Genomic DNA, 24,370 nt, shown 5'->3' with positions numbered 1-24,370 from the left:
CTACTTCAAAAGATGTGGTTTTTGGGAGTTAATTACCGTCTTCCTTGGAAGACAGTATAAAGAGTTCAAATAATTTACAGTCTCCGGGCTGTGCACTTCCTTTCCTTTGTGATTGGTAGAAAATACATGATGTGAAAATTTACATTTATTTCATTTGGTTAAATTACTGTTCGGCGCAAGGGAGATAATTTTCTGATGATCTTTTTCATGTACGACTTAACAAATTTCGTAGATTTCAAATCTTAAAAAGTGAGAAAACGAAAAAGCAATACAAAATTGCTATGAATGAAATTCAGCCTTTGGTTTTCAGGTCCAACTAGTTGAAAGTAACATTCTATAATATCTATTGAAATTATTTGTTTTTCTTTTAGCATTGATTATTCAAATATTTATACATTGTTTATTCAAATATTTATGCAAAATAAAAAAAAAATGATGCGGTATGCCTTATATCGGTAAAGTTATTTGCACCTTAGATAAATAAATGCAGTAGAATAACTTTGATTTTATAAAAATAATACGAGTCTTCGACCCTACCTAAGACCTCTTTTACCCTATAGTCGATCTCAACTTACAAGCTCGGGTACGCAGTTCTCAATTTTGGACACCAAGGCTTAAACGACACATGACATAAAATGTTCCACTCGCCATGCTATGTAGAGGAAGGTGACATTTATATAAAAAGAATTAAACTGTCTTTGATGACTAATTGCTGTTTAGGGTTTGTTCTAAAGACGGTAAGCTTTTAAAAAAAGCTAAACTTGTTTTAATCAACTCTCCTATACACCTACTCGGGCAAAGCGAAAGTGAAACAGTGTTTGGACCTAAGCACAAATCAATACCGCTGACAACACTTGGTTCTTGAAAATAATCGATTAATTCGATGCTATGTATTTTGAAGCATTGTTTTTCAAGAAAAAGTATTTATTAATACCATGGGAATAATAGTTTTAAATTGTTCAAACAGTTTAGATATTTTTACAGTCGTATATATTCCTACGCTAAAGTTCAATGCAGACGCTTGGCTGTCTCCGTTAATATCCGACAAAACAGTCTCTCTTGCTTGTCGGAGACAAACGGAGACAGCCGAGCGTTTGGTTGAACAAGACAAGAGTTCAATCTTGCCTGGATCCATACAATTTCTCAGAAATACTCAATTACTGACACTACTTGCCATGCAAAATCACATATCGTTGATTTTGAATAAATGATAATCGATAAAATCAACTCCCGTCAGTACTTCAGTACTTTGATTTTAACGAGTGTGCGTTGTGGGCGAGTGGAATAGCGCTATACGTGGCAATGGAAATAATTAACCATTGAATCGTTATTTTTTGAAAGATGTGGTCTCATAACTGCAACGGTGTGTGCATACAAATTAAATAACGACAAATTGTTTGCACACACCGTATCAGCCATGAGACCACATCTTTAAAAAAAATAATGATTCAAATATTTTTTTGCTTGTCAAGATTTCTGATGATCAGTCTACCCCCCCCCCCCAAAAAAAAAACCCACAAAAACTTTCAATTTGCTTTCGACGCCACTGTAACTGTTAAAGTAATTTTACATCAATAAAAATATTGACCAGGCAGCGTAAGCATAATATCAGGTCGTGATCCGATTTGAAGTCGCGAGGAGAGTCAGACATGTTCCTCGAGAAAGACTGATGAAAAACTGAATCATTATGTATCATGCACACAAGATTTAGGGATTGGGTCTTTAGTGTTATGCGTAAATATCACTCAAGTAAATCAATGCAATTTAATAGGGGGGAAGTGAATGTAAATATAATTGCATTAATGTCACAAATAGGGTGGGGCGTCAAAATAAGAATCACAAACTATTGGCTTTATTGACCCAATATTTGGGTGTCCTGTGATGAAATCTTTTGGAATTTAATTTATTTCTTCAATATGTGTGTTGGGGCAATCAAAATAGAGAACGGAAACGTATTTTTAATTTCAAATGACAAAGTTATAAACCTTTAAACTACAAAGGCTACTGTAAGAAATCTAAAGGTTTTCATCCAAAGATGGCGGACAGGAACATAACTTTTGTAAAGTGTGGATTTGTCTATTTTAGGAAAATAAAGTTTAATTGAAAAAAAAATGACATTGTAGCTTTTTAAAAGTATACCAAAAAGGCCAAATATTTATATTCAATTTAAAAAATTTAAGACATAATGACGTAATTCCTTGTGTGGCGTAATTAATTGTGTGACGTCATAAAAGCTTTGTTTATAGAGTAACTACAGATATTCAGAAATGGTAAGAACTTTTTTCTTATGATCTGTTTTAATCATATATTGGGGTGCCACTTTCTAGTTAATGACATGTCTTGGCGAATAACATCTTAATTCCAATTTGTGGAGAGTGGGTGCGGAGGGGAGGTGGGTTACATAGTTATTCAACGGAAAATTTTATCTGATAATACATATAGGATACAATTTGTGATAAACGTCGATGCAAGCCCGTATATAGCCTTATATGCATTATAAGCTTTACCAAATCAAAAACCGTGGTTTGCAAAGGGGGGGGGGGTCGGGAATGTTGCTCAAAGTACATTTTTTTTTAAAAATGTCAATGGAAACAAAGATATGTTTTGTGAAATTCTTTTCGAGAAACACCATCAAGTCAAATTAAAATTTATTTGTGGAATATGCCATCACAGTATAAGGAAAGGAAATATATATAGGTGGATATACATTATTACATTAAAAGGTCTTGATAGTCCTCGCTATTTTAAGACTATTTTGGTCTCCTTAAGAAGAAGAGCAAAAAAACCCCCAATTTAAAAGATAAGATATTTGACTTTTTCTTATAAAATAATGGTTTATAGCTTAAAAAATCCTGTACATCATGTATATTATGTATATTATGTATATACAATTTAAAGTAGATCTAATGGTTAGCTGACCAGCCAGCCTCCTTAACATAATTTATAGCACAAACAATGTGGCACAAACAATGTGTGGCACAAACAAAGTGGCACAAACCCATTAGCTCACACCATCAGTCTTGACATAAGTCATTTGGAATTGTTACATTATCTACCGTTATAAGAAGAACAGTTGTGTGCTTATGTGAACCCAATTTACAATTGTTAGGATGAACAAGTCAGTGAGAAAAGCAGAGAACCCGGCAACGGAGAAGCGACAAGCAAGGAGGAGGACAAGAGGGAAGACAATAGAGGCGTAGATGATAATAAAGATCATTGCAAGGAGGCAGTGATTGAGGAAGGTAAGAAGGCAGAACACACCATAAACGATGCGATAAAGAGCAATTAGACAATATGTTTCATCAATTCAAACTTTATGGTTCATGTCTTGATTAACAAATTTAAAATTTAAGTACATGTACATGTATAGTGGTTCTTTTGATCCTATATTTCATATCAATATGCCATAGGAGATGATCATGAACTCTCATCAGATGATAGTTACGTCACCTGTGTAGAAGTTCTAAGCGATGATGAGAGCAAAACAGGTAAGCTTTCATTAATAAAAGTTTGGTCTTCACTTTGCAATTAATAGTTGGGAATTTAAAAAAAAAACTTATTAACTATGATGTATATTTAGCAAAAGACAATGGAATCACTGGGGAGGAAAGTGCTGGCTCCACCGCTAGTTATGAGCTTGGTGAATCAAGCAATGAAGAGTGTGGAACCGGTGGTGAAAAGGGGGGTGAGGACGGAATACAACCGAAAGAAATGCCCATAAAGGGAATTCTTGCAGTTAAACTAAAGACCGAAAAGAAGAATGTACAAAGCGATTTTCTCGAAGTACGACCTGTAAATATTGGTATGGTTACAAGGAACAAGAGCGTGACCCTTAATGTCAGAGAGAAGGTAAGAATCGAGCAGCCATTATGATGAAAAAAGGCGAGTCTTCTTCTTAGGCTTCTTAGACTTCTTAGTACTAAACTATTTATCATAAATTCTTATTGTGAGTCTAAACTAATAAAGATTTTATATTTTACTTGCTTTAAACTAATTCATGGTATCCAACAAACCATACATGTATACCATTGTCATATATAATATTTTGATACCACAAAATATTGAATTCCGGTTCAAAATAGTATGCAAAAGTCTGTACCTGCAATACATTGAACCCCCTGTAAAATATTAAACCCGGAGTTCAAAATATTATGGCAGCGAAATAATGAACGATTTTAGTTTATTTTTTGAAAGGGGGGAGGGGGCAAAATATTCAAATCACTTTAATTTCAGAACAAATTAAGGGGCCTCGAAGGGCAACAGGAAGATTGTAAAATAAACACACATGGTACCCCAAAAAGACAATTCCCATACACACACTTCTATATCTTACCGATATTGATTGTAGTTCATTGCTCTGTATAGAAATTGACAAGTTTATCGATTGTTCGAAACTATCAGCGACCTTAGAAAAATCACGGTCTGTACGAAATAATCACGACTCAAATTCCCATAACATACGATTTGGCTGTTTCTTTTATCTATTACGTACTGATGAACATTAGCAATAATTTAGTTGATTATACTTACTTTTTAAGATCAGTTTATTACTTTTTAAAAAGAAGGATATCAATATAAAACAGGCAGGTACCATCGTTTTGGGGGGATGGGGAGGGGGGGGGGGGGGGCAGACTTATCGAGTAAAATCTAAAGCCAAAAAAAAGGAAAAACAAGGAAATTTACATTTTTCAAAAATCGTGATTTCAAATCCTTATCCGTGGGAGGGGCGGTTACGCAGAGTGAATTGTTCCTATATACATAACTTCAGTTTCTAATTTCAAGGCTAATTTCCTTGCTTTCACTTTAATTTTTACATGCTCACCAAAAATGGGGAGGGGGGAGGGTAACTCCATGTTAGTTCACTTTTTTAAAAACTTTCAATCTTTTCTCCCATGACAAATTAGAAAATATTTGTTTGATATGTCACGACCATAATATTGTGAGATATATATACAAAAATATGATGTTACACCGACACTACACATACACATATTTTAATACGTTTTGGTCAAAATCTTAAAATAGCTTTTTCGCTAAATGCAACTCTCCTTCAACACATGTATACACTTGTCAAACTATGTAAAGGACTCAAAGAAAAAAGAGCGAGATGATGTCCCCCCAAAATCCTGCATGGTGGTCGAGTCTAAAAATAAAAAAGAAGAGCCAAAAACCGCCTCCCCTGGGGAAGAGCTCCTGGAAAATATACATGTAGAGGCCGGCCTTCAAGAAGACATTGTAAGTATCGATAACAACACTCATTTATTTTAACTGCCTTAACAAAATGTTTGAATCAATTAAATTCTTTTCATAATTCAGTTGACTGTTTTTTTTTCGTTACAGAAATTCACAACAAAACGAGGCGACCAGCACAGGTCACATTTCCGACACCAGCAGACTGTGGGCCAGATAGCAGTATGTTGACTTTCGGTTTTTATTTAAAATACTGTCTGTTTTAACATTTTTTGTATAAATTGGATTACCGCGGAGTTTAAGGTGGCTGGATGGTCAACAGATTACCCATCAGATTTACCTCTAATTCCAAGCTGTGGTTTGTTTAGGCAAACTTATAGTTGGAGAAAGAAACACTCTATATATTTTACCTTTTAAATCAATATTTTTACACATACACTACGGCCAACGCGGTTGGCTGTAGTGTAGATCTTCTTAAAAGGAGATCAATACTGTATATAAATGGCCACAGCTACGGACTCTCTTAATACTCCAAAAAAGCAACGTTATCTTTAGGTAACTCTCAACATTTAACTTGTGCATTCTAATTTCCTGACCTAAGTATTTTTTGAATTATTACGTCTACATTTTAACATCTGAATCCACTGATACCTATGCACAAATGCTAATAAAACCACGATGTTGATTAATAAAAAAAATGAAATATTGGCTGAATGAAATAAAGAATGGTAAATTTCTGAAAAAAAAATATCAAATCGCTTTCACCAAAAATTCTTTTAACAGGAATCCAGAGAGTGGCACCTAGATACGGATGATATCCGGTACGGGGTTCACAGAACCTACTCGGACCAACCCCCACAAGAAGAACCGGTAAGTATGAAATTTTCAAATAATTATATATATATATATATATATATATATATATATATATATATATATATATATATATATATATATATATATTATATATCCCCCCAACATGTAGCGATTTTGAAAAAGTGTAAACTGTTTTATGAGGTACTTTGCGGACAGGTGAAATGTATTGATATGATAAATCAATTATGAATATATACAAAAAGATATCCAGTCCATCCAACCAAAGTTCCCAATATATTTATTGGATTAGACTTGGTCTTCATACCACGTGACCAACCAGCTAATCCACTGATGCAAAGTGATACATGTATAATTATGTTCCTTTTCCACAAAGAGATAAAAAAAAACTTTGTAAAAACCTCTCATATTTATAGATAAAATTAAAGAAATAGTCAGGGATACCTGACTCCAGCTGTTAATCATGTTTATGTATGGCGCACCATTGTTGTGTTTTGTACTTAGGGTTGCTGGACCATATGCAAGGTGTTGGGAATGGACCTGTGCTGCTGTTGCCTCTGCACGTCGCCCCCAGATCCATATTTTATAGAGGTATTTAATTTTACTTGGTATGTATGCAACATCCATCTTTATATTGATTTTAAAAAATCAGATGCGTGGTACTATTACTAGTTGCATTTCTTCTTTTTCAGGAGGTAGAGGATGATAAAGAGGCAAATTGGCAAGAGGAAAGGAGTGAAAATGGACAAATCAAACCAGATGGCAAAGACTTGGAGGATATCTCGTTCACTGCTAACTTAGTAGAGACTAAGCCAAAACGTGTAAGGGTACATTATTACTTCGCTATATATTCAATTCTATTATTCAAATTACTATAATAGTTTAACATAAATTTAGTATTATGATTCTAATAATACACAGCGCACAGTTTGGGAGAATGGTTTTTGAAATTTGGATTGAACATTTTTTTTCAGAGGATGAAGAGAATCAGGCGCTTTTTTAAACGTCTTTTCTGCTGCACATCAGGGTAAGAAAATGTTTCTGAGCAAAAATGAAAGTACAATCATGAGCTCTGATAAGCTCGATTCTTTATTACCAGCACCATTGAAACTTTAATCTATAACAACCCCCCCCCCCCCCCCCCAAAAAAAAAGGGATTTGTTTGGATTGCTAAAGGGAGATACCTCAATCCTTATCAATCACCCCCCCCCCCCCCCCAATGCTCATGGCAGGTTAAGGTCATATTTATTAGATTGTAACTCCTTAAGTCCATGCAAACTCATATCCAGGCAACACAATGCCTGCATGGCCTGCAATGCCCATCGACTTTGTATGTGTAAAGGCAAAGGTTGAATTTTATAATCGTGCTCGTAAAGAACATCGACTTCTACATATTACCCCCTGGCGAGACATGATCAATCCGTAGCACCGTTAACTCCATGGGGGGGGGGGGGGGCATACAAGAAGAGCTGCCTAATTACGGCACTATTTGTTTTTCATTCATATAGCCAGCTCGTCTGAGTCTCTGAGAAGCTAACCTGTCTGATCACTGTGTCCCATGCCACTTGATTACAAATACTTGAAGGTCAACACACTTGTCACAGAATCAGAATTATAATGTGCCAATTACTCTAGTTTCATTTATAATCTTGGGCATCCATTTTGGTGGAATCAATGAAAATCGCAGTTTTAAGAAGAAAAAAATCGTGGCCAATGATCCTATCGATACAAAATGTTAATAAATATTGCATTTGATTCCGTCGATCAACTTAAAAAATGAAATCGACAAACATTGGTATTCAACGAATATTGATGAAACCACAGTACATTCTTCTAACAACTGGTTGGCAAACCAAGGCTTTAGTCTTTTTTTCCCCATAGGTTGTATAGCAGTTATTGCTTTTCTATTATACGTACACACCATCAAGATATGTACAAGAAGAATTGTAGAATAGCACCTACCACATAAGCCAATGACACTACCGTACCTGAATGGTCAATACATATCAACGTCGGAAACCCACGGTTGATTATGCGTCGTTCCTCTCTTCATCATCCGTGGATCCCTTTAAACTTCGATGCTGGTATAGAAGCACGCAAGTTGATTGGTTGGTCATATTGCACCCTGAATAAATTGGTCCAATCAACAAGTCGCTTTAAACGCTCGTTCATTACAGTATTCAATTGGCGATCGCAGAACGATTTGTTTTGCAACCTTTTAAAACAGAAGAGTTCTATCACTATTACGATTAATTTGATTGGGTGATATTTATAAATATTTGGTCATTAAAACGAGCGTCGAATTTTAAAGTGACCCATGAGTAACTCAGAGAGGAACGTCGCGTATTAACTAACCATGGGTTTCAGACGATGAATACATGTTAGATTTTTTGTCCCAGCTGCTCTTTTACTTTGGGGGGGGGGGGGGATGGGGAAAAACAATACAGGTGGAACTATGCCCCTGTTAACCCCTTCCTGGCCAACAAGGCATGAACAGCTTCAGTTGTAGTAACCTTCAGCTACCACCAATTTGTGATAAACTTAATAGCATGTAACAGGAGCAACATTCAACAGGTGTACAGGGTCTGACTTGGCAGTATTTTAGCTAGAAAGAATTTTACTAAAGTTCACTAAGTCACCAATGGACAGGGACAGACCAATTCTACTCCTTGCGAGTACTTGACTTCTATACTAGAGCAGGCATCCTGTAGCACATAGAATACATCTTCTTGTGACCATCCTAAGCAAACAAGTTACATTTCATTGTGCTCATCGTAAAGAGCATAGAGATTGTTTATTTGTGCTCTTCATCCTGCGACACATAGGATACATAGCCATGTGCTCACCTTGGAGCACATATGGTACAGATTCCTGTGCTTGTCTAGTGCTCATCCTAAAGCAAATGTGGTACATATCCCTGTGGTTATCTTGGAACACACAGGGTTCATCTCATTGTGCTCAGCCTGTATCTCTTTCGATACATCTCTTTGAGCTTTTTGTGCTTACCCTGGTAATGTGCATGAGTTGTAGGAACTCCTAATGGACTGGGCCAGCACAAAAAGGTTTAGATCGAGCCACCTTAGGATTTAATTTTCCTTGTTCAGCAATGGCCTCTGTTAGTTGGACTGGTTCCTGGCCCAGTTTTCTTTTTCCAAAGTGGATTCCTGCAATGGAATTTATTGCGTTGGTTCTCCTGTGAACTTTGTCCATTCGATCAGAATTGATAGATTTAATTCATGTCTAGTTTCTTAATTTTTTATGTTTAAGGCTTCACAAGCTTATTAGGTACATTTTTGACTCCAAACAAATATCATCGTTTTGATAAGTTAAATATTTTAGCTCATAATAACTTTTTAATTTAGTTGTCAAGAGAACGTCAAAACAGGTACATGTTTATGCTTTTTTATGCTTTCGTTTAAAGTTTTTTTGGCTAAAATAACTGAGATAGGCCTTCTATGGTAAAAATGCTATGCGTTAGATTATTTGAATAACAATTGTTCACATGCTTTTTTATTTTTTTTTATTTCAGATGTCGGGAGGATTAAAAACAATCATAAAATCAACGGTGCATGTGTGATATATAATATTACGGGAAACAATATTTTTTTTGCTGCATTTTTATGTTGATGAAAAATCGATTAATTCAATAGTGATTTATTTTATCATACCGGGGAAATTTGTTGAGAACAAAGCTGTACATCAAACTGCCATGGTGAATTCAGCTCCAAGTAAAAGCTTGCGATTGAGATGGAATGAAGATCAACATTAATTTTGAAGCAGCAACTGAAACCAACACTGAATCAGTGAACGTTTGCATATTGAAATTATTTGAATCAATACACTTACGCCTGATAAATTATAATTGAAAATTCAACTGTTGATAAAACTTTTAAGGATAAAAATCAATGTCTTCCGTATCGCCTCTATTAAACCACCGATGTCTTAATTAACCTTTAATTATGAGAGCCCCAACACATAAAGGTTATGATACATGTATATGTTTTCAAAACCACTTTGTGATGAGAGATGAGAACTGGTTTTTACAAAACGATCTACAGGAGACCTGATGTCTTTATGGTAAGAATTATATCCAACTGTAGCATTTAAGTTTTTTTTTCAAGACTGATCATCTGTCAAAGGCATGCATTTTAACAGATATGTTTAAAAAAAAAATAGATGCGCATTATTTAATGAAGAATGAAGTCGTAGTAAATATTTAAAATTCCCCTTGACTTTGCATCCATGTTACTTTAAAACATCATGAAAATTTGATAATAATGTATAATCATTAATGTATTTCAACAAGATTTGTCTCTCTATATTATAAGCCTGGCACTGCTGATATGTATATTATAAATACCTCAATCAAAAAAATGGTCAACCTTTCAGCCAGCACCAATCAACGCCTGGAACTAGTTTCTGAGACCATCCCAGAAAAGGTCCTGCTCCACAACTTGAATTTGATGCATGAGCCTCTGACAAGCTGTAAGCTAGAATGGACTCTATTTCTTAAAGAATTCAAATTTTATTTATTTTTATGTTTGCATGAAGATCAAGATGATCCCATTTGATAGAGCTATTCAAAAAGGACCCTTTGACTGCTTTGCCATTTAAGTTGTTTCTTGTTGATTAATTGCTTAATTACATGTAAATCGTTAACTAATAATTGTTATAAGTTTCTAATTTAGGCAGCACTTTAACCGTACGTGGAGCAGGAGACAAAGCAAGCACATCAGGCTGGTTCAGTGCTCAAACACTGAATAGAAAAAGATTACCATTACAATTACAGGGTGTTGGCTATTGATAGAAATAGGACGTCTGTTTATTAGTTTTCATCAACTTACATGAATTAAAAAATGTTTGAGTACATTGTATTGATACTACAACTTTTTTTTTCTCCAGGCACACCACAGCATGCTGATGCAAACCATTTTTGTCCGTTTATTGTGCTCAATGACATTCACATGATGAAATGCCACTTAGATAATAAAGGTGCTTGACGTCCATAATAATCCCAAAAGGTACATAAAACTACCACCAAGTTGTAATGTGGAGGTAGCTCCCTTACTCAGAAAAACGCACTGTTACAATAAGGGTCGCTATAATAGAATTGTTGACAAAGCTAAGGAAATGGAATTATTGATGATGAAATATAATTATCATTATCAATTGTGCGTGAATACTCTTAAATACTTCAGTATATGGTTTTTTTCATAATGCTCTTACGTGATTATTTAACAGGAGTGACAGCAGAAGAATCCACTGGATGGAGTTAAAGCACTAATTAGAGATGCTGAGGTATTCATCATTATTAAGATAACTTCATTCGCTGATACATTCAAGATGTAAAGCAAATAAAATATGCGTAAAAATAAAACTAAGATAAAATTTAATACTATTTTCAATGAAAGAAATGCTGAAAATATATACCATTTCTATACCATAATGCTGAGGGATTATCATTATCGAAATAATTTGATTCACTGTTAAGCAAGATATAAAGCAAATTGAAATTACATATAGTCAAATGAATAGAAAATGTGGATACTATTTCAATGATATAAGTGCAGAAAACATGTTACATTTATACAATTTATACTTCTTTTTTATTGTTTGCTGCAGTGACTGGGGGTCGGTCTGTCAAGATCAACATTGATGGTCTGTGAGAGTGGGGACTACACTAAATGAAGCAAAACCACTGCAGCAAGATGTTCATACATCAGAATGTCAGACTATTATTGCGTAAGATAGTGACTGGAAAAGGACACGGGCTATCAAATGAAATCACCCACTTCCCTTTAAATTGTTGATACTTTTTGTATATTTTTTACCAATTTATAAATAAAGTTTGGAAAGATATATCACTTGATTGTTATGCATGATATCTTCTTTATGACTACTTAAAATGCGTTCATGCATTATATTTAAAAATGATTTGAACCAGAGAATATCTGGAATTAAAACTTATATTATATAAAATTGTGGTTTCATTGATTTAGTAAAACTCAAAGAAGGAAAGTTGAGTTAATTTAAAGACTTTTAAACTTATAAATGCATTACCAGATATTGACCGTTTGATTTCATTTATGACACAAACAACCGGTAATCCTAAGTAATTAGTGTTTTCAATTGATGAGATCACACTATGATTAATTTTGAGGAGCTTTTAAGTTAGTACAGATAAATGGACAGGTCTCCTTTAGAGGGAAGATAATTCAAATTATTATAGATTTGGTTTATTTTCTTTTTGATATGTGAATGTTTTAAAAGATTGATTTCAATTATCTAGTGCAATTCCTTTTTCTGAAATATGAGTGTTAAATGTTTTCATCTACATGTAGCTAGCTTTATTTCTAAATGTATAGCAAAACGTCTGACAATGGCGAGATTTGTCAACCTTATGGCTCATTTATCTGTCATATCGTACTTTTCGAAAATCTGTTCAAAGAGAACGAGATATTCGACTCTTGGACTTGCATGTGTATAATTCCGGAATTTCGTGTTGTGGATGCTACATGTAAGTTACATGTATGAAGTACTGGTTGCAAACATTTATCATTGATGTTCAAAGTTATTGATATAGTTTTGACCGAATGAAAACTTGTCAGTCAAACTGTTTCAATCTGTAATCAGGGGGAATGTCCATGAACAGATCTAAGGAAGTGAAATCGCATAAAATATTAAATTTTTATTGATTGCAACGGAACGATCATTCATAATCAATGATTATATTTTGATTATAGACACCTGTTACACCAAGAATCAAACTTTGACTCAAGGGTTTATAAATACACATACCAGGAAGTTAAGGGCACATAAAGGAAAGGCACAGCTACAAAAAAATATAACATAAAACCGAAAATCAAAATATCTTTAAACATGATAGAACTAACAAAAAATGACCGTAAATTACATCAGTCCTGGAACTATATCGAAATTTGCTTAATCATTTTGTTAATTGCACAAATCAAAACATTGTGAAAATGTACACTAGTGACAAAGAATATTCACCCACATTTATTTTCGCTCCTTTCGCCCTCGTTGGCAATGAGCGCATGCGCGGATCCAGAAAATTTTTCCAGGGGGGGTCCGAAGGATAATTGTGTTTGCCAGGGGGGGGGGTCCGAGGCATATTTTCGCGATAATTTTACTATGTAAATTTAATAAATTTTCATTTTCCAGGGGGGGGGGGGTCGGGACCCCCCCCCTCTAGATCCGCGCATGGAGCGAATTAAAGAATGGCGAATTCAAATAATATTTGAATACTAAAAATATATATAACATCAGAGCAAACACTAATACGAAGTTTACACCGCGAAGGAATGTTAAGGGAGAAGACAGTCTGACTCATGGTCGTCCACGTCGTCGAGGTGCTCCGGGATTTGGGAGATCCACATGGCTGTCCGGTTCATACGGGTCATACGGGCTGCTGATATGTGTGGCCGGCGGGGTCGGAGTTGAGGCTAGGATGGTTGTTCAGCATCAGCTAAGAACAAAATGCGGATGTTTCTAAAGCAGTTTGTGTTATATATGATTAGAATAGCTGAAATATACCTAAACAGTTAAAATCATTTGAGACCTGCCTAAAAATTACATTTAAAAAACCCGACCCCCATCTATACCCCCTTCACATTTATTTAAACGATGTTAACATTACATAACCACTTACCATTGTTTCATGTGTCCTTTTCACACATTCACATAATTTCCTCAATATTAAATTCAGCAATATGTTTGATTAAGGATATTAAAATTCACTTTTGGAGAAATCATGTCCCCGAAGCATGTTTTTTGTTTTACAATTGTAATTCCATTGCTGTTGATCCTATACCTTAATACTTGCACAAAACGGTATGTTTTAAATTGTAATTTGCAGTTTTTTTGTTCTTTTAAATGTATCCGTATATTTAATTTACAAACAACTTGCTAATTACAGTAAGTCAAAAATGATTGCATTACTTAAAATGTATTTCAGGGCTCTTGCAGAGTGTTTGACCAATTTTTACAAAGATGGGAACATGTGCATAGGTATTGTACATTTTAAGATTAAGAAGTAGTGTGTAGAGATATGGATATAAATATTTTGTAGCTAAATAATCATCAACCTGGTAAGACATCATCTCAATTCAAAAAGTAGTTGTAGTTCTCGACGATGATAAGTTGTTAATATTAAAATGGTATTTTCAACTTTACCAATAAATACGCATACACATAGGTAAGGTTTAAATCCTTAGAGACTATGTCATGCAAACTTTTTGTATTATTTTATCCACTATCAAATGCTATAATATGATCATTGTTTGTCAATGTATGCTGCACATTATAAACATTAACAATGCAATATGTAGAATGTCCGGCCGGTTACTACAATGACAACTGCTCAGATGTATGTCCTGCACCACTTTATGGCCTTCTTTGTGCCCAAAAATGTGACTGTGTGCCTTGTCATCACGTCTATGGCTGTTCTCTTACTCTCTTTATAGAAGGTAAGACACTCTCAGTACGTATTAAAGATGTTACAATAAGAATGATGTTGGTACTTTTTTTTTTTATCAAGACTATTATTTCATGATAACTGTATCAACCAATAGCAAGTTTTGTTTACAAGTATTTACTTTTATGTGATTTTTGCGAGTTTATTTATCTGATTTTCAGAATGAAAATAACTTAAAGCGTTTATATAACGTAAACAAATATTTGCGTCAAAATTGTGCATACCTGTTAGATGCAATGAAATTTGTCAACGCAATATGTGATAAACTATTTAAAGTTTGTTGAATATTGTTTGGAAGCTTAATTTTATTTTATTGAAAAAATGTAATATATTGTTTTTTTCAAAGATCTGGCATACTTGGGTTGCGCTTTTTATTTTCAAATTTAGAAGAAAAAACACTAAATGGAATATGCATACAATGATTGTTGTAATAAAACTGAAAAAAAAAAACTACGAGGCTTGTTCAAAAAGTTAAGAGGACACGAGGAATCACTGAAACACCAGAATAAATTGTGTAATTTGTAAATTATGAATAACTATTACATGTAATTGATAAGAAATAATCAGCGTGTTCGTTGTGGGCATAGGGCTTATGGAAATCCGCTTTTGAGTTTTAAACGAAAATGTGTATTTTCGTAAGAAGTCTAGTCAGTCGAAGTAAATGTTTCTAGTTAATGGTTTTGTAATACCAACCTTTGAGACATGGAATGTGTTAAATAGATACTTGTAAATTATCTGTATGACATATTGTTGTTAATAAAAACCTTTGTTTTAATTATCGTTTAAGGACGTTAACTGTACATACATGTGTCCGATTGACACATGAAAAGCATTATCTGATACAAACATCGATTAGGAGGAATTTCGGAATGAATAATGTTGATATCACATGAGTTGGCAGATTTAAATAATTGTATCATTCTTGTAATTGATTAGAAGTAGTTCTTTACAAGCTCAAACAATAATTGAATGATATTTAAACCTGTGATGAAATACTCAAAGAAATCACATGATAAAAATTAGCATAAAAATGTAATGATACGAATATGCGCATTGTCATTTTAATAGTTGATATTGTTTGGTTCTACACTGTTTTAAAACCATTAAACTGACAAATGTAGTAAAATAGATTAATGAATTTTAAAAACAAATTCCCGTTTGTTCAACAGAAGCAACAAACGATGATTTTGAAACTCGGAGTAAAAAGGAAGAAAACAAGCAGGCATCCGGAAACAGAACAATTTCTGGTAGGATTATAAAAATAACGATTGAATATGTTATATGTTTCTTATACATACACATGTATATTTAGTCGAGGAATTTACTTATGCTGCCTATTTACTCAACTCATTAGCATAAACACAATCTCAGCTGGTGTTGATGCAGATATTGCTGATGTTGAAAGTATTATAACAAAATGTGATGTGCAGTATTGTGCTGTCGAAAAGAATTCTAAATTTAAAAAAAATGAACTTGCATTTGATATATTTTATTTGGAATGTGTAAATTATTACACAGATAATTGAAAGCTAGATACTATAACATGTAATTATGTTTGTTAGTTTATTTGTGCAATTTCATGACCTGCTTTTAAAAAAATGATTTTAATTACAAAAATAATGCTAAATAATGATTTATCTAAACGTTAAATACTCGCGTCACGTATTGGTAGTTCGAAGTGATGATAATTGTTCTCGACTATTTGAAACTTAGTTCAATTCAATGTAAATTCATACGAGACAAGAATGAACAAAAATGATGAATCATTTGATTACGAATTTCGCAAATATGCGTATTATTACATTTGTATGACCAGAATATTAAATTAATAATTCTTATCAAATCTTAGATATGAACAAAAATATTTTATGCCAGTCTGATTAAACCATTTCATAAATGCCTTTTTAAAACCTACTTGGAGGTGATTTATACTTTAGAATGAGATCATCATCAAGTGTAAGTTCTGAATTAGATTAGTAAGTTGTTTTTTAAGCTATGGTTCGATTCCATCTGTGGACAACCTTTGTTTTCAATTAGCGGCATATTAATAACACCGATTTATTATTTTTTTTAAATGTAGAATTTTGCATTTTGTATATTTAACTTTGATCTGTGTTACTCGAGACAGGTGCCACATTTAAAAAAAAAACAAGCCGAGCAATAACTGTTGCGTTTGCCTTTCCAGAACATCAATAGGAAATGGTACAATTTTGTGGGAAGTACTGCAAAGTAGATTCAGTTTGTTCTCTGCAAAGATTGTGTGCACTTGTTTCATTTGGTGACAATTTTGCGAAATATACAGGCGGAAGGTTAATAGATTAGACAAAAATAGGTGTGGGTCAGTTAGAGTTTTCCGTCCCCTTGCCATCCCGGCATCAGGTACGTCCACTTATACAAAGAATGCAGCTGTTAATACGGATAAGAGTTCAGTTGAATGTACCTGACAGTGAATGATGGTAATGTTCAAACGCCCCGCAAACATTCTTCTACATCTACAAACATCACTCTTCCAGTTATATCTGTTAGAAAAATTAGGGCTAATTGCATTATTTGTCGCAAAGAGTCAAGGGTTTGTGACATTTGAAATTGCGTCACGCAAGACCTGCGATAGCTGCTAATAAGTTCTTGGTTATAAATAAACGCATATAAAAACATGTATCGTATTATAGATGATAAACTGAAAATAAAATTTAAAGATAATAAAGTAAAAAAAAGCGTCCATCACTCATACTGCTCGGACAACGACTGTGAAACCTTATTTTCTCAATCAGTATTCATTATGAAAACAAGATACTAAGAGTTTACTGTGTATGGTATAAAACCAAGAAGTGGAACAGAAATCAATATGCTTTATGTAAAGGCACAAACCTGCACGATTTTATAAGGTGAACCTTTTAGAACTTTTTAAAAATAAATTTTACGAAAATTATTTTTAAATTTTAGATATTTAGAAATTTTGAAATAAGTATTACAATTTCCTTAAATGATGTCATAATCATTACATGACCATTTTATATTGATTTATGAATCCTTTTCACACATTCACAAAATTTCCTCAATATTTAATTAATCGATATGTTTGATAAAGCATAGATAGATAAAGGATGTCTAAACAAACTGTTGGAGAAATCATGTACAAAATATATGATTTTGGTTTTACAATTGTACTTCCATTGTTGTTGAACCTCTACCTCAATGATTGCTCTAAAGGGAATGTTTTGATTATTTGTAATTTGCATTTTGCTATGTTGTTTGCTAAGTCAGTCTGTAAGTTTATTTTACAAACAGCTTGCTAATTACAGTATTTACAGATATTAATGATTACATCACTAAAAATAGATTTCATGGCTCTTGCAGACATTCCATTAGAATGTTCGACCAATTATTACAAAGATGGGAACGAATGTAAAGGTATTAAACTATTCGAAGATTAACAAGTAGTTTATAGAGAAAGAAATAGAAATCATTTTGTAGCTAGATAATCATCAACCTGGTAGGACACCATCTCAATTCAAAAGTTGGTTGTAGTTCTAGACGATGATAAGTTATTAATATCAATATGGTATTTTCAACTTTACTAATAAATACGTATGCACGTATTTATGGTTGAAATCCTTAGAAACTATGTCATGCAAACTTTTTGTATTATTTTATCCACTATCAAAGGCTATAATTAATATGATCGTTGTTTGTCAATGTATGCTACACATTATAAACATTAACAATGCAATATGTAGAATGTCCGGTTGGTTACTACAATGACAACTGCTCAGATATATGTCCTCTATCATATTATGGTCCTCGATGTGCCCAAAAATGTGACTGTTTGCCTTGTCATCATGTGTACGGCTGTTCTTCTTCTCCCTTTATAGAAGGTAAGACACTCTCAGTACATGTTTCAGGAATAACCACACATTTGAGACTAGTTTTGTACTTGTTCATCAATACGTTTTTCTTAATAATTAGTATTATCAACCAATAACGTTGTTTGCTTATACATGTAATTACCAATCTCCTGATGAATCTTTCATATCTTATGATTAACAAACTGATGCATTGTATATTTGTTTTTATAGTATTATTTTGGTGCTATACCAAAAAATGATTAAATAAAACAAAAAAATTTTTTCGCCAGAGACAGCGAGCGATTATATTTCAACTCGGGATAAAATAGAAGACAAAACGAAAGCATCAGGAAACAAATTAACCACTTCTGGTAATGATACTCTCATTACATGTAAAAGAATGTAACTATTTGATTGAGGCTACTTTTGTACTTCTTCATTAAGACAATTGAATATTATCAACAACAAAAATGGTCTGCTTAATTTCCAATCTCCTGATGAATCTTATAATGTTTCGATATACAAATTGATGCTTTGCATATTTATTTTTATAGTATTACTTTGGTGCATGTCGTCACTATGCCAAATAAAAAAATAAAATCGCTCATTCATTTTTACTAGAGGCAGCGAGCGATTACATCACAAAATGGGATAAAATAGAAGACAAAAAGCAAGCATCGGGAAACAAATTAACCACCTCTGGTAGAATTATAATTATTTCAATAGGATCTGTACTATGCTTCATATTAATGCTTGTAATAATTCGAGAGTTGTGGTTAGGTTGCCAATTTCCTCAACCTACTGGCAAACGGACAATCATTAATGATGTTTATGAGGATATTGCTGAAATAGACAGTGTGAGAGTAGAATGAAATTCGGTGCTGTTCAGGAACTCCCAAAATGATACAAACTATAGAAGTGAAAACAGTGTAATAACCAATTTCGAACTAATTTTATATTATTGAAACAATATATTACATACCAAAAAAACCTATTTAAATTTTATTTAGATTTCTATTCAAATATTTTAGTTTATGATTTGCTGTAGATATTTTAATGAATATGAGTAATTTTACATCTAAATTTAAAAATATTAGTATGGTTATCCGCAGTTGATAACTTCATTATATGATCTTATAAATATTCAAGAAATTTTTTGAAACAAAACTAATAAGGAAAAGAGGATAGTAAACACGAAGAGCTTTAAAATTTGACGAGGGTTTTTGTGTACGGTTTCCATTTTGGTTCAATTTTGTTGAATATTCTGCAAGTATTCGCACTAACTCCGGGAAAGTACACAACTACAGAGATGAATTATAGAAATTTACTGCGATAAATGGGGTCCAGTGCTTTTGCGAAGAACGGAGAGGTTAATAATTTGAACCTGTACGTCTACGGATACGTTTGAAACTTGTACAAGTATGTTACAAGATAAGCTTCAAATCTGCATGTGTACTCTTATGAGTAAAACAATTTGATATTTTCAACATATTCAATGTTATTTTATTTTTATAAACAGTTTTAAAGTACATGTATGATTTTAAAATGTTTTTTTTATTTCTAATTTTCCCTTTGACCACCCATTCATACATGTACATATATTCACATTAGTTAAGTGTTTGTTTTAAATTTACACAGGTAAAGGGAAGATATAAAAAAATGAGTGAATTAATTATTGTTCTTCATGCTAAAACATATAAAGTAATACACTACTAGTTTTGTTTAAAAATATGTGTCCAGAGAGATTACTGGTTATTAAAAATTAACAATTGCTCCACATCTTTCAATGTAATATTTTATTTTCAAATGGCATAAAAAGGTAACACATTACATCTTGAATTATACTTTGTAACAAGCATGAAAAGCAATACTGTTTACAGCATAATATAATAAAATTTATCACATTGGTGTTACCATTTAACAGTGTCTCACCTAAAAAAAATATTGATAACATTAAAACGACTCTATCAGAGGTTGTTGTGTATATATGCAGGCTGAAATTTCTCACCAATAATATTCTCACCAGTAATATTTTTTCACACATAACTAACACATGCAGTATAGTTTTATTTCAGTGTCACAAAATCTACAACAGTCATAGGTTTTAATTTTGATTTTTTAAGGTAGTACATGTTACATAACATAAATGTACAGGGAAAATCCTATGAAGGATTCTGTACTGTAAGCAGTAATAGGACGAATGAATTGTAATTTTTAAACAATCTTTTCAAACACATTTTGTATACATATATTAGCAAGTCCATGTGAAGACCGCTCGTCATTCCATTTATATACTGAAGTTGGATTAATATTGTTTTTGTTAACACAATTATAAATCACTTTTTTTACATTTTTCATTTAATAAAATTATTTCAAAATAAAAAAAGGTTGATATGGACTACCTCTACTTTCAACAACATTTTTGTTCAATGACATACATTTTAAAAAATGGAAATTATAGAAATAGTACTATTGTACTGCATTAGACTTGAAATATTGAATATTTGCTGAAACATATTTTTTTATAAAAGGTTGCCATCATTTGATAAGATTTTACATTTTAACACCATTTTAATACCGTTGTTTGTAGAAAACACTGTTGTTATTAACCCTTATATTAGAATTAAACCATTAAACTGGAACATACAAAAAATATTTTTTGCATACATTTCATTTTCAGTATTCTTCATGACATATAGCCATGAGGTAAAAACATCACACCAAAAATCATTATTTTTCGGTATCAAAATATCTGAGATAAATGAATCACTAAAATCATATATTCTATTTACCATGTCTCCGCCATTCACCATCTCTACCGTCAAATCTAACCAATACATATCAAACATGATCAGTTTGATGGTGCCATTAATTGTTTTATTTAATATATACAGCCCAACGTTTCTCTTTTCCTCTCGTTCATGAACAGGGAATCACTTCTAAGAAGATGATACCTGAATACCTGTTTGAGAAATTGAGCTTTATTTAGGAACCACCCATACGGGGTGTTCGTAGATCTTGTATAGCGTATCGTAGAAGAGCGGTTTTACAAGTTAAATTTTAATTAGATTAGAAAGCACCTGATTTTCTTCTTGCACCTTTTACTTTTACGTCGTGTCCTTGTCTGTGTTTAAAAGTTGCTTTTCAAGTGTCCCGATGACTTAATATTTTGTGACTTTAAAATCGCCTCGATTTCGTTTTATAGTGTTTTGTGAGTAAATGTTAAAATTTCTATAGTCAAACAAAAGTGTCTAATTAGGGTCTTCCGTTTCCGACGGAAGACCCTCTTGTTATTCTATTGTTTCTTTTCCTTATTAGGGTCTTCCGTTTCCAACGGAAGACTCTCTTGTTATTCTACGGTTTCTTTTTAGGGTCTTCCGTTTCCGACGGAAGACCCTCTTGTTATTCTATTGTTTCTTTTCCTTATTATTATTTTATTTTTTATTTTTTTTCTGACTTTTTTCGAACGCTATTTTTCGTGAACTACTCGACCGATTTGCATGAAATTTACAGGACGTATTGAGCATCAAACGTACTTGATATTATAAAATTTCTGGCTGATGACGTCACTTCCGGATTGAGATTTTGAGGATTTAGTAAATTTTTAAGGACCATTTTGTCCACGTAACTTCTCAAAAACTAATTGCGATAGAAATATGAAACTTTCAGGGATAGTAGATGAATGTTTGTAGATGATCCTATTTATTTTATATTTTGAAAAATGCGCAAGGCGGCGAAGCTCGCCCGAGCTCGAAAATTGGCACCAATTTTTTTCACGAAATTTTCGCACATTTTCGGCCCTAGCTTTTAATGTGTAAATATTTTGTTAAGACATGTAATGCAAAAGTTGTTTAGATTAACTAGATCTTTCGTTTGATTTTAGAAAAAAGGGGCTGGCCCCTCAAATTAGGGGCCAAAAGGGCTCTAGAGTATTTTTGCAATAACTCTTTACTGAAAAATAATTTGTTATCAATTATAGAATAAAAAATGTTCATTGTACATCTGTTTATCTAAACAGTACCATGTCTAAGTCATATGTTACGTCATTAGGGGCTTCAAGGGGCCAAAAGTCCGAAATTTTGATCTTAAATATCTAGAAAAGGAGAAATATTTTGATAAGCATTATAGGACAAAAAATGCTTAAAATAATGTTCTTAACAATATGCTTTCTAAAGAAATTTTGTTGGTGGTCCCAGTAAGGATTTTAAGGGTCGGCCCCTAAAACACATTTGTTCAGATATCTTTAGAACGGTCAACAATTTCTGAACACTTGTTGAACAAAAAGCGTTTATATTTACAAGACCTTTTATTTGATATCAAGAAAAAGGGGCTGGCCCTTCAAATAAGGGGCCAAGAGGGCTGTAAATTCTTTTTATAATAACTCTTAAATGAAAAATAATTTGTTATCAATTATAGAACCAAAAATGTTCATTGTACATCTGTTTATCTATGCGGTACCATACATATGTCATATGATACGTAATTAGGGGTTTCAAGGGGCCATATGTCCAAAACTTTGATCAATAATACCTAGAAAAGGAGAAATACTTTGATAAGCATTATAGAACAAAAAATGCTTAAAATAGTGTTCTTAACGATATGGTATCTAAAACATTTATGTTGGTGGCCCTGGTAAGGAGTTTAAGGGTCGGCCCCTAAAACACAATTGTTCGGATATCTCTAGAACGGTCAACAATTCGTGAATACATGTAGAACAAAATATGTTTATATTTACAAGACCTTTCATTTGATATCAAGAAAAAAGGAGTGACCCCTCAAATAAGGGACCAAAGGGGCTACGAAGACTTTTCATAATAACTTATTTTTTGCGATAATTTGTTATTAATCATAATAACAGAAAATAAGAGCTTATTATTCATAATTCAAAACTGAAATCCGTTCTAAATAGGGGTTTAAAAATTGATTTTTCCGGACATTTTGATTCTACATTCTTGGTTAAGAAAATAGTTTTATGTTCAGACTTAAATTAACTCGTACCTAAAATTATTCGATAATTGTTGAATCGTACTTTTACACATTCGGATTTGTATTTGCTAAGTCGTTCTTGAAATCGATTAGCTTTGTTAATTCGTACTTGGAATCATTCGGATTTTGTTAATTCGTACCAAGAATAATTCGATTTTTTTCGTCTTAGTTTCTTATGTTGGTTTAAGAACCCTGCTTTTTACAGGAACTTCTAGCTTTACTTTCGACATTACAGGAAGACTCACTCGTTGCTTTGCAACGAGCTTTGCTCTAGTTATTATTATTCTACATTTTTCCTCTGACATTTTTCGAGAGCTATAACTCAAAAACTATTTGGTCGATTTTCACCAAATTGACAGGACTGATAGAACATAAAACGTGCTTGCGCATGTAAAATTTTGAGCTGATGACGTCACATCCGGTTTGAGATTTTGAGGATTTTGTGAATTTTTAAGGACCATTTTGTCCACGTAACTCCTCCGAAAGTAAAGGGTATAGAAAAGTGAAACTTTCAGGAATATGTAGATGAATGTCTGTAGATGATCCTCTGTATTTGACATTGTGGAAAATGCGCACGGCGCCGAAGCTCGCCCGAGGTCAAAAATTGGCACCAAAATTTTTGGCAAAATTTTAACACGTTTTGCAAAATATCTTTTAACCTGTTGATAATTTGTTAAAACATGTAATGCATTTTGTTTTAATAAAAAGGGGCTGGCCCTTTTAATTAGGGGCCAGGAGGGCTCTAAAATCTTTTAATTTTAACTCTTAACTGAGCAATAATTTGTCATTAATTATAGAAGCAAAAATGTTCATTGTACAGCTGTTGATCTACACAGTACCTTATTTTAAACATTGGTTACGTAATTAGGGGTTTCAAGGGGCCAGAAGACCAACACTTTGATCATTAATATCTTAAAAAGGAGAAATATTTTGAAAGGCAATGTTGAACAAAAGTTGCTTAAAATAATGTTCTTTAGAACATGGTACTTTAAAATTTATGGTTTGTGGCCCCAGTAAGGAG

The 24,370-nt window shown here is 33.0% G+C and overlaps 2 protein-coding genes across 2 annotated transcripts; both read left to right on the top strand.

The window, feature by feature from the left end:
• The first annotated feature begins 1,572 nt into the window (after window positions 1–1,572).
• Window positions 1,573–9,569, top strand: LOC128160746 (uncharacterized). Its single transcript, XM_052824089.1, has 11 exons — window positions 1,573–2,270; window positions 3,110–3,242; window positions 3,411–3,488; window positions 3,581–3,849; window positions 5,086–5,235; window positions 5,341–5,412; window positions 5,974–6,060; window positions 6,529–6,615; window positions 6,717–6,845; window positions 6,999–7,051; window positions 9,554–9,569. Exons 1-11 carry the CDS (start codon window positions 2,268–2,270, stop codon window positions 9,567–9,569), a joined length of 1,077 nt encoding a protein of 358 aa, XP_052680049.1. The 5' UTR covers window positions 1,573–2,267.
• Window positions 9,570–13,656: 4,087 nt separating this feature from the next.
• LOC128158515 (protein draper-like) lies at window positions 13,657–19,268 on the top strand. Its single transcript, XM_052821385.1, has 8 exons — window positions 13,657–13,875; window positions 14,000–14,052; window positions 14,373–14,510; window positions 15,688–15,765; window positions 17,876–17,929; window positions 18,256–18,393; window positions 18,654–18,734; window positions 18,985–19,268. The coding sequence occupies exons 1-8, from the start codon at window positions 13,796–13,798 to the stop codon at window positions 19,233–19,235; spliced, it is 873 nt and encodes a 290-aa protein (XP_052677345.1). The 5' UTR covers window positions 13,657–13,795; the 3' UTR covers window positions 19,236–19,268.
• The last annotated feature ends 5,102 nt before the right edge of the window (window positions 19,269–24,370 follow it).

Source organism: Crassostrea angulata, chromosome 8, assembly GCF_025612915.1.
Source record: "Crassostrea angulata isolate pt1a10 chromosome 8, ASM2561291v2, whole genome shotgun sequence".
Lineage (NCBI taxonomy): Eukaryota > Metazoa > Mollusca > Bivalvia > Ostreida > Ostreidae > Magallana > Magallana angulata.
The sequence above is the reverse complement of the archived record's forward strand: the minus strand, read 5'-3'. Positions and strand labels throughout refer to the sequence as shown.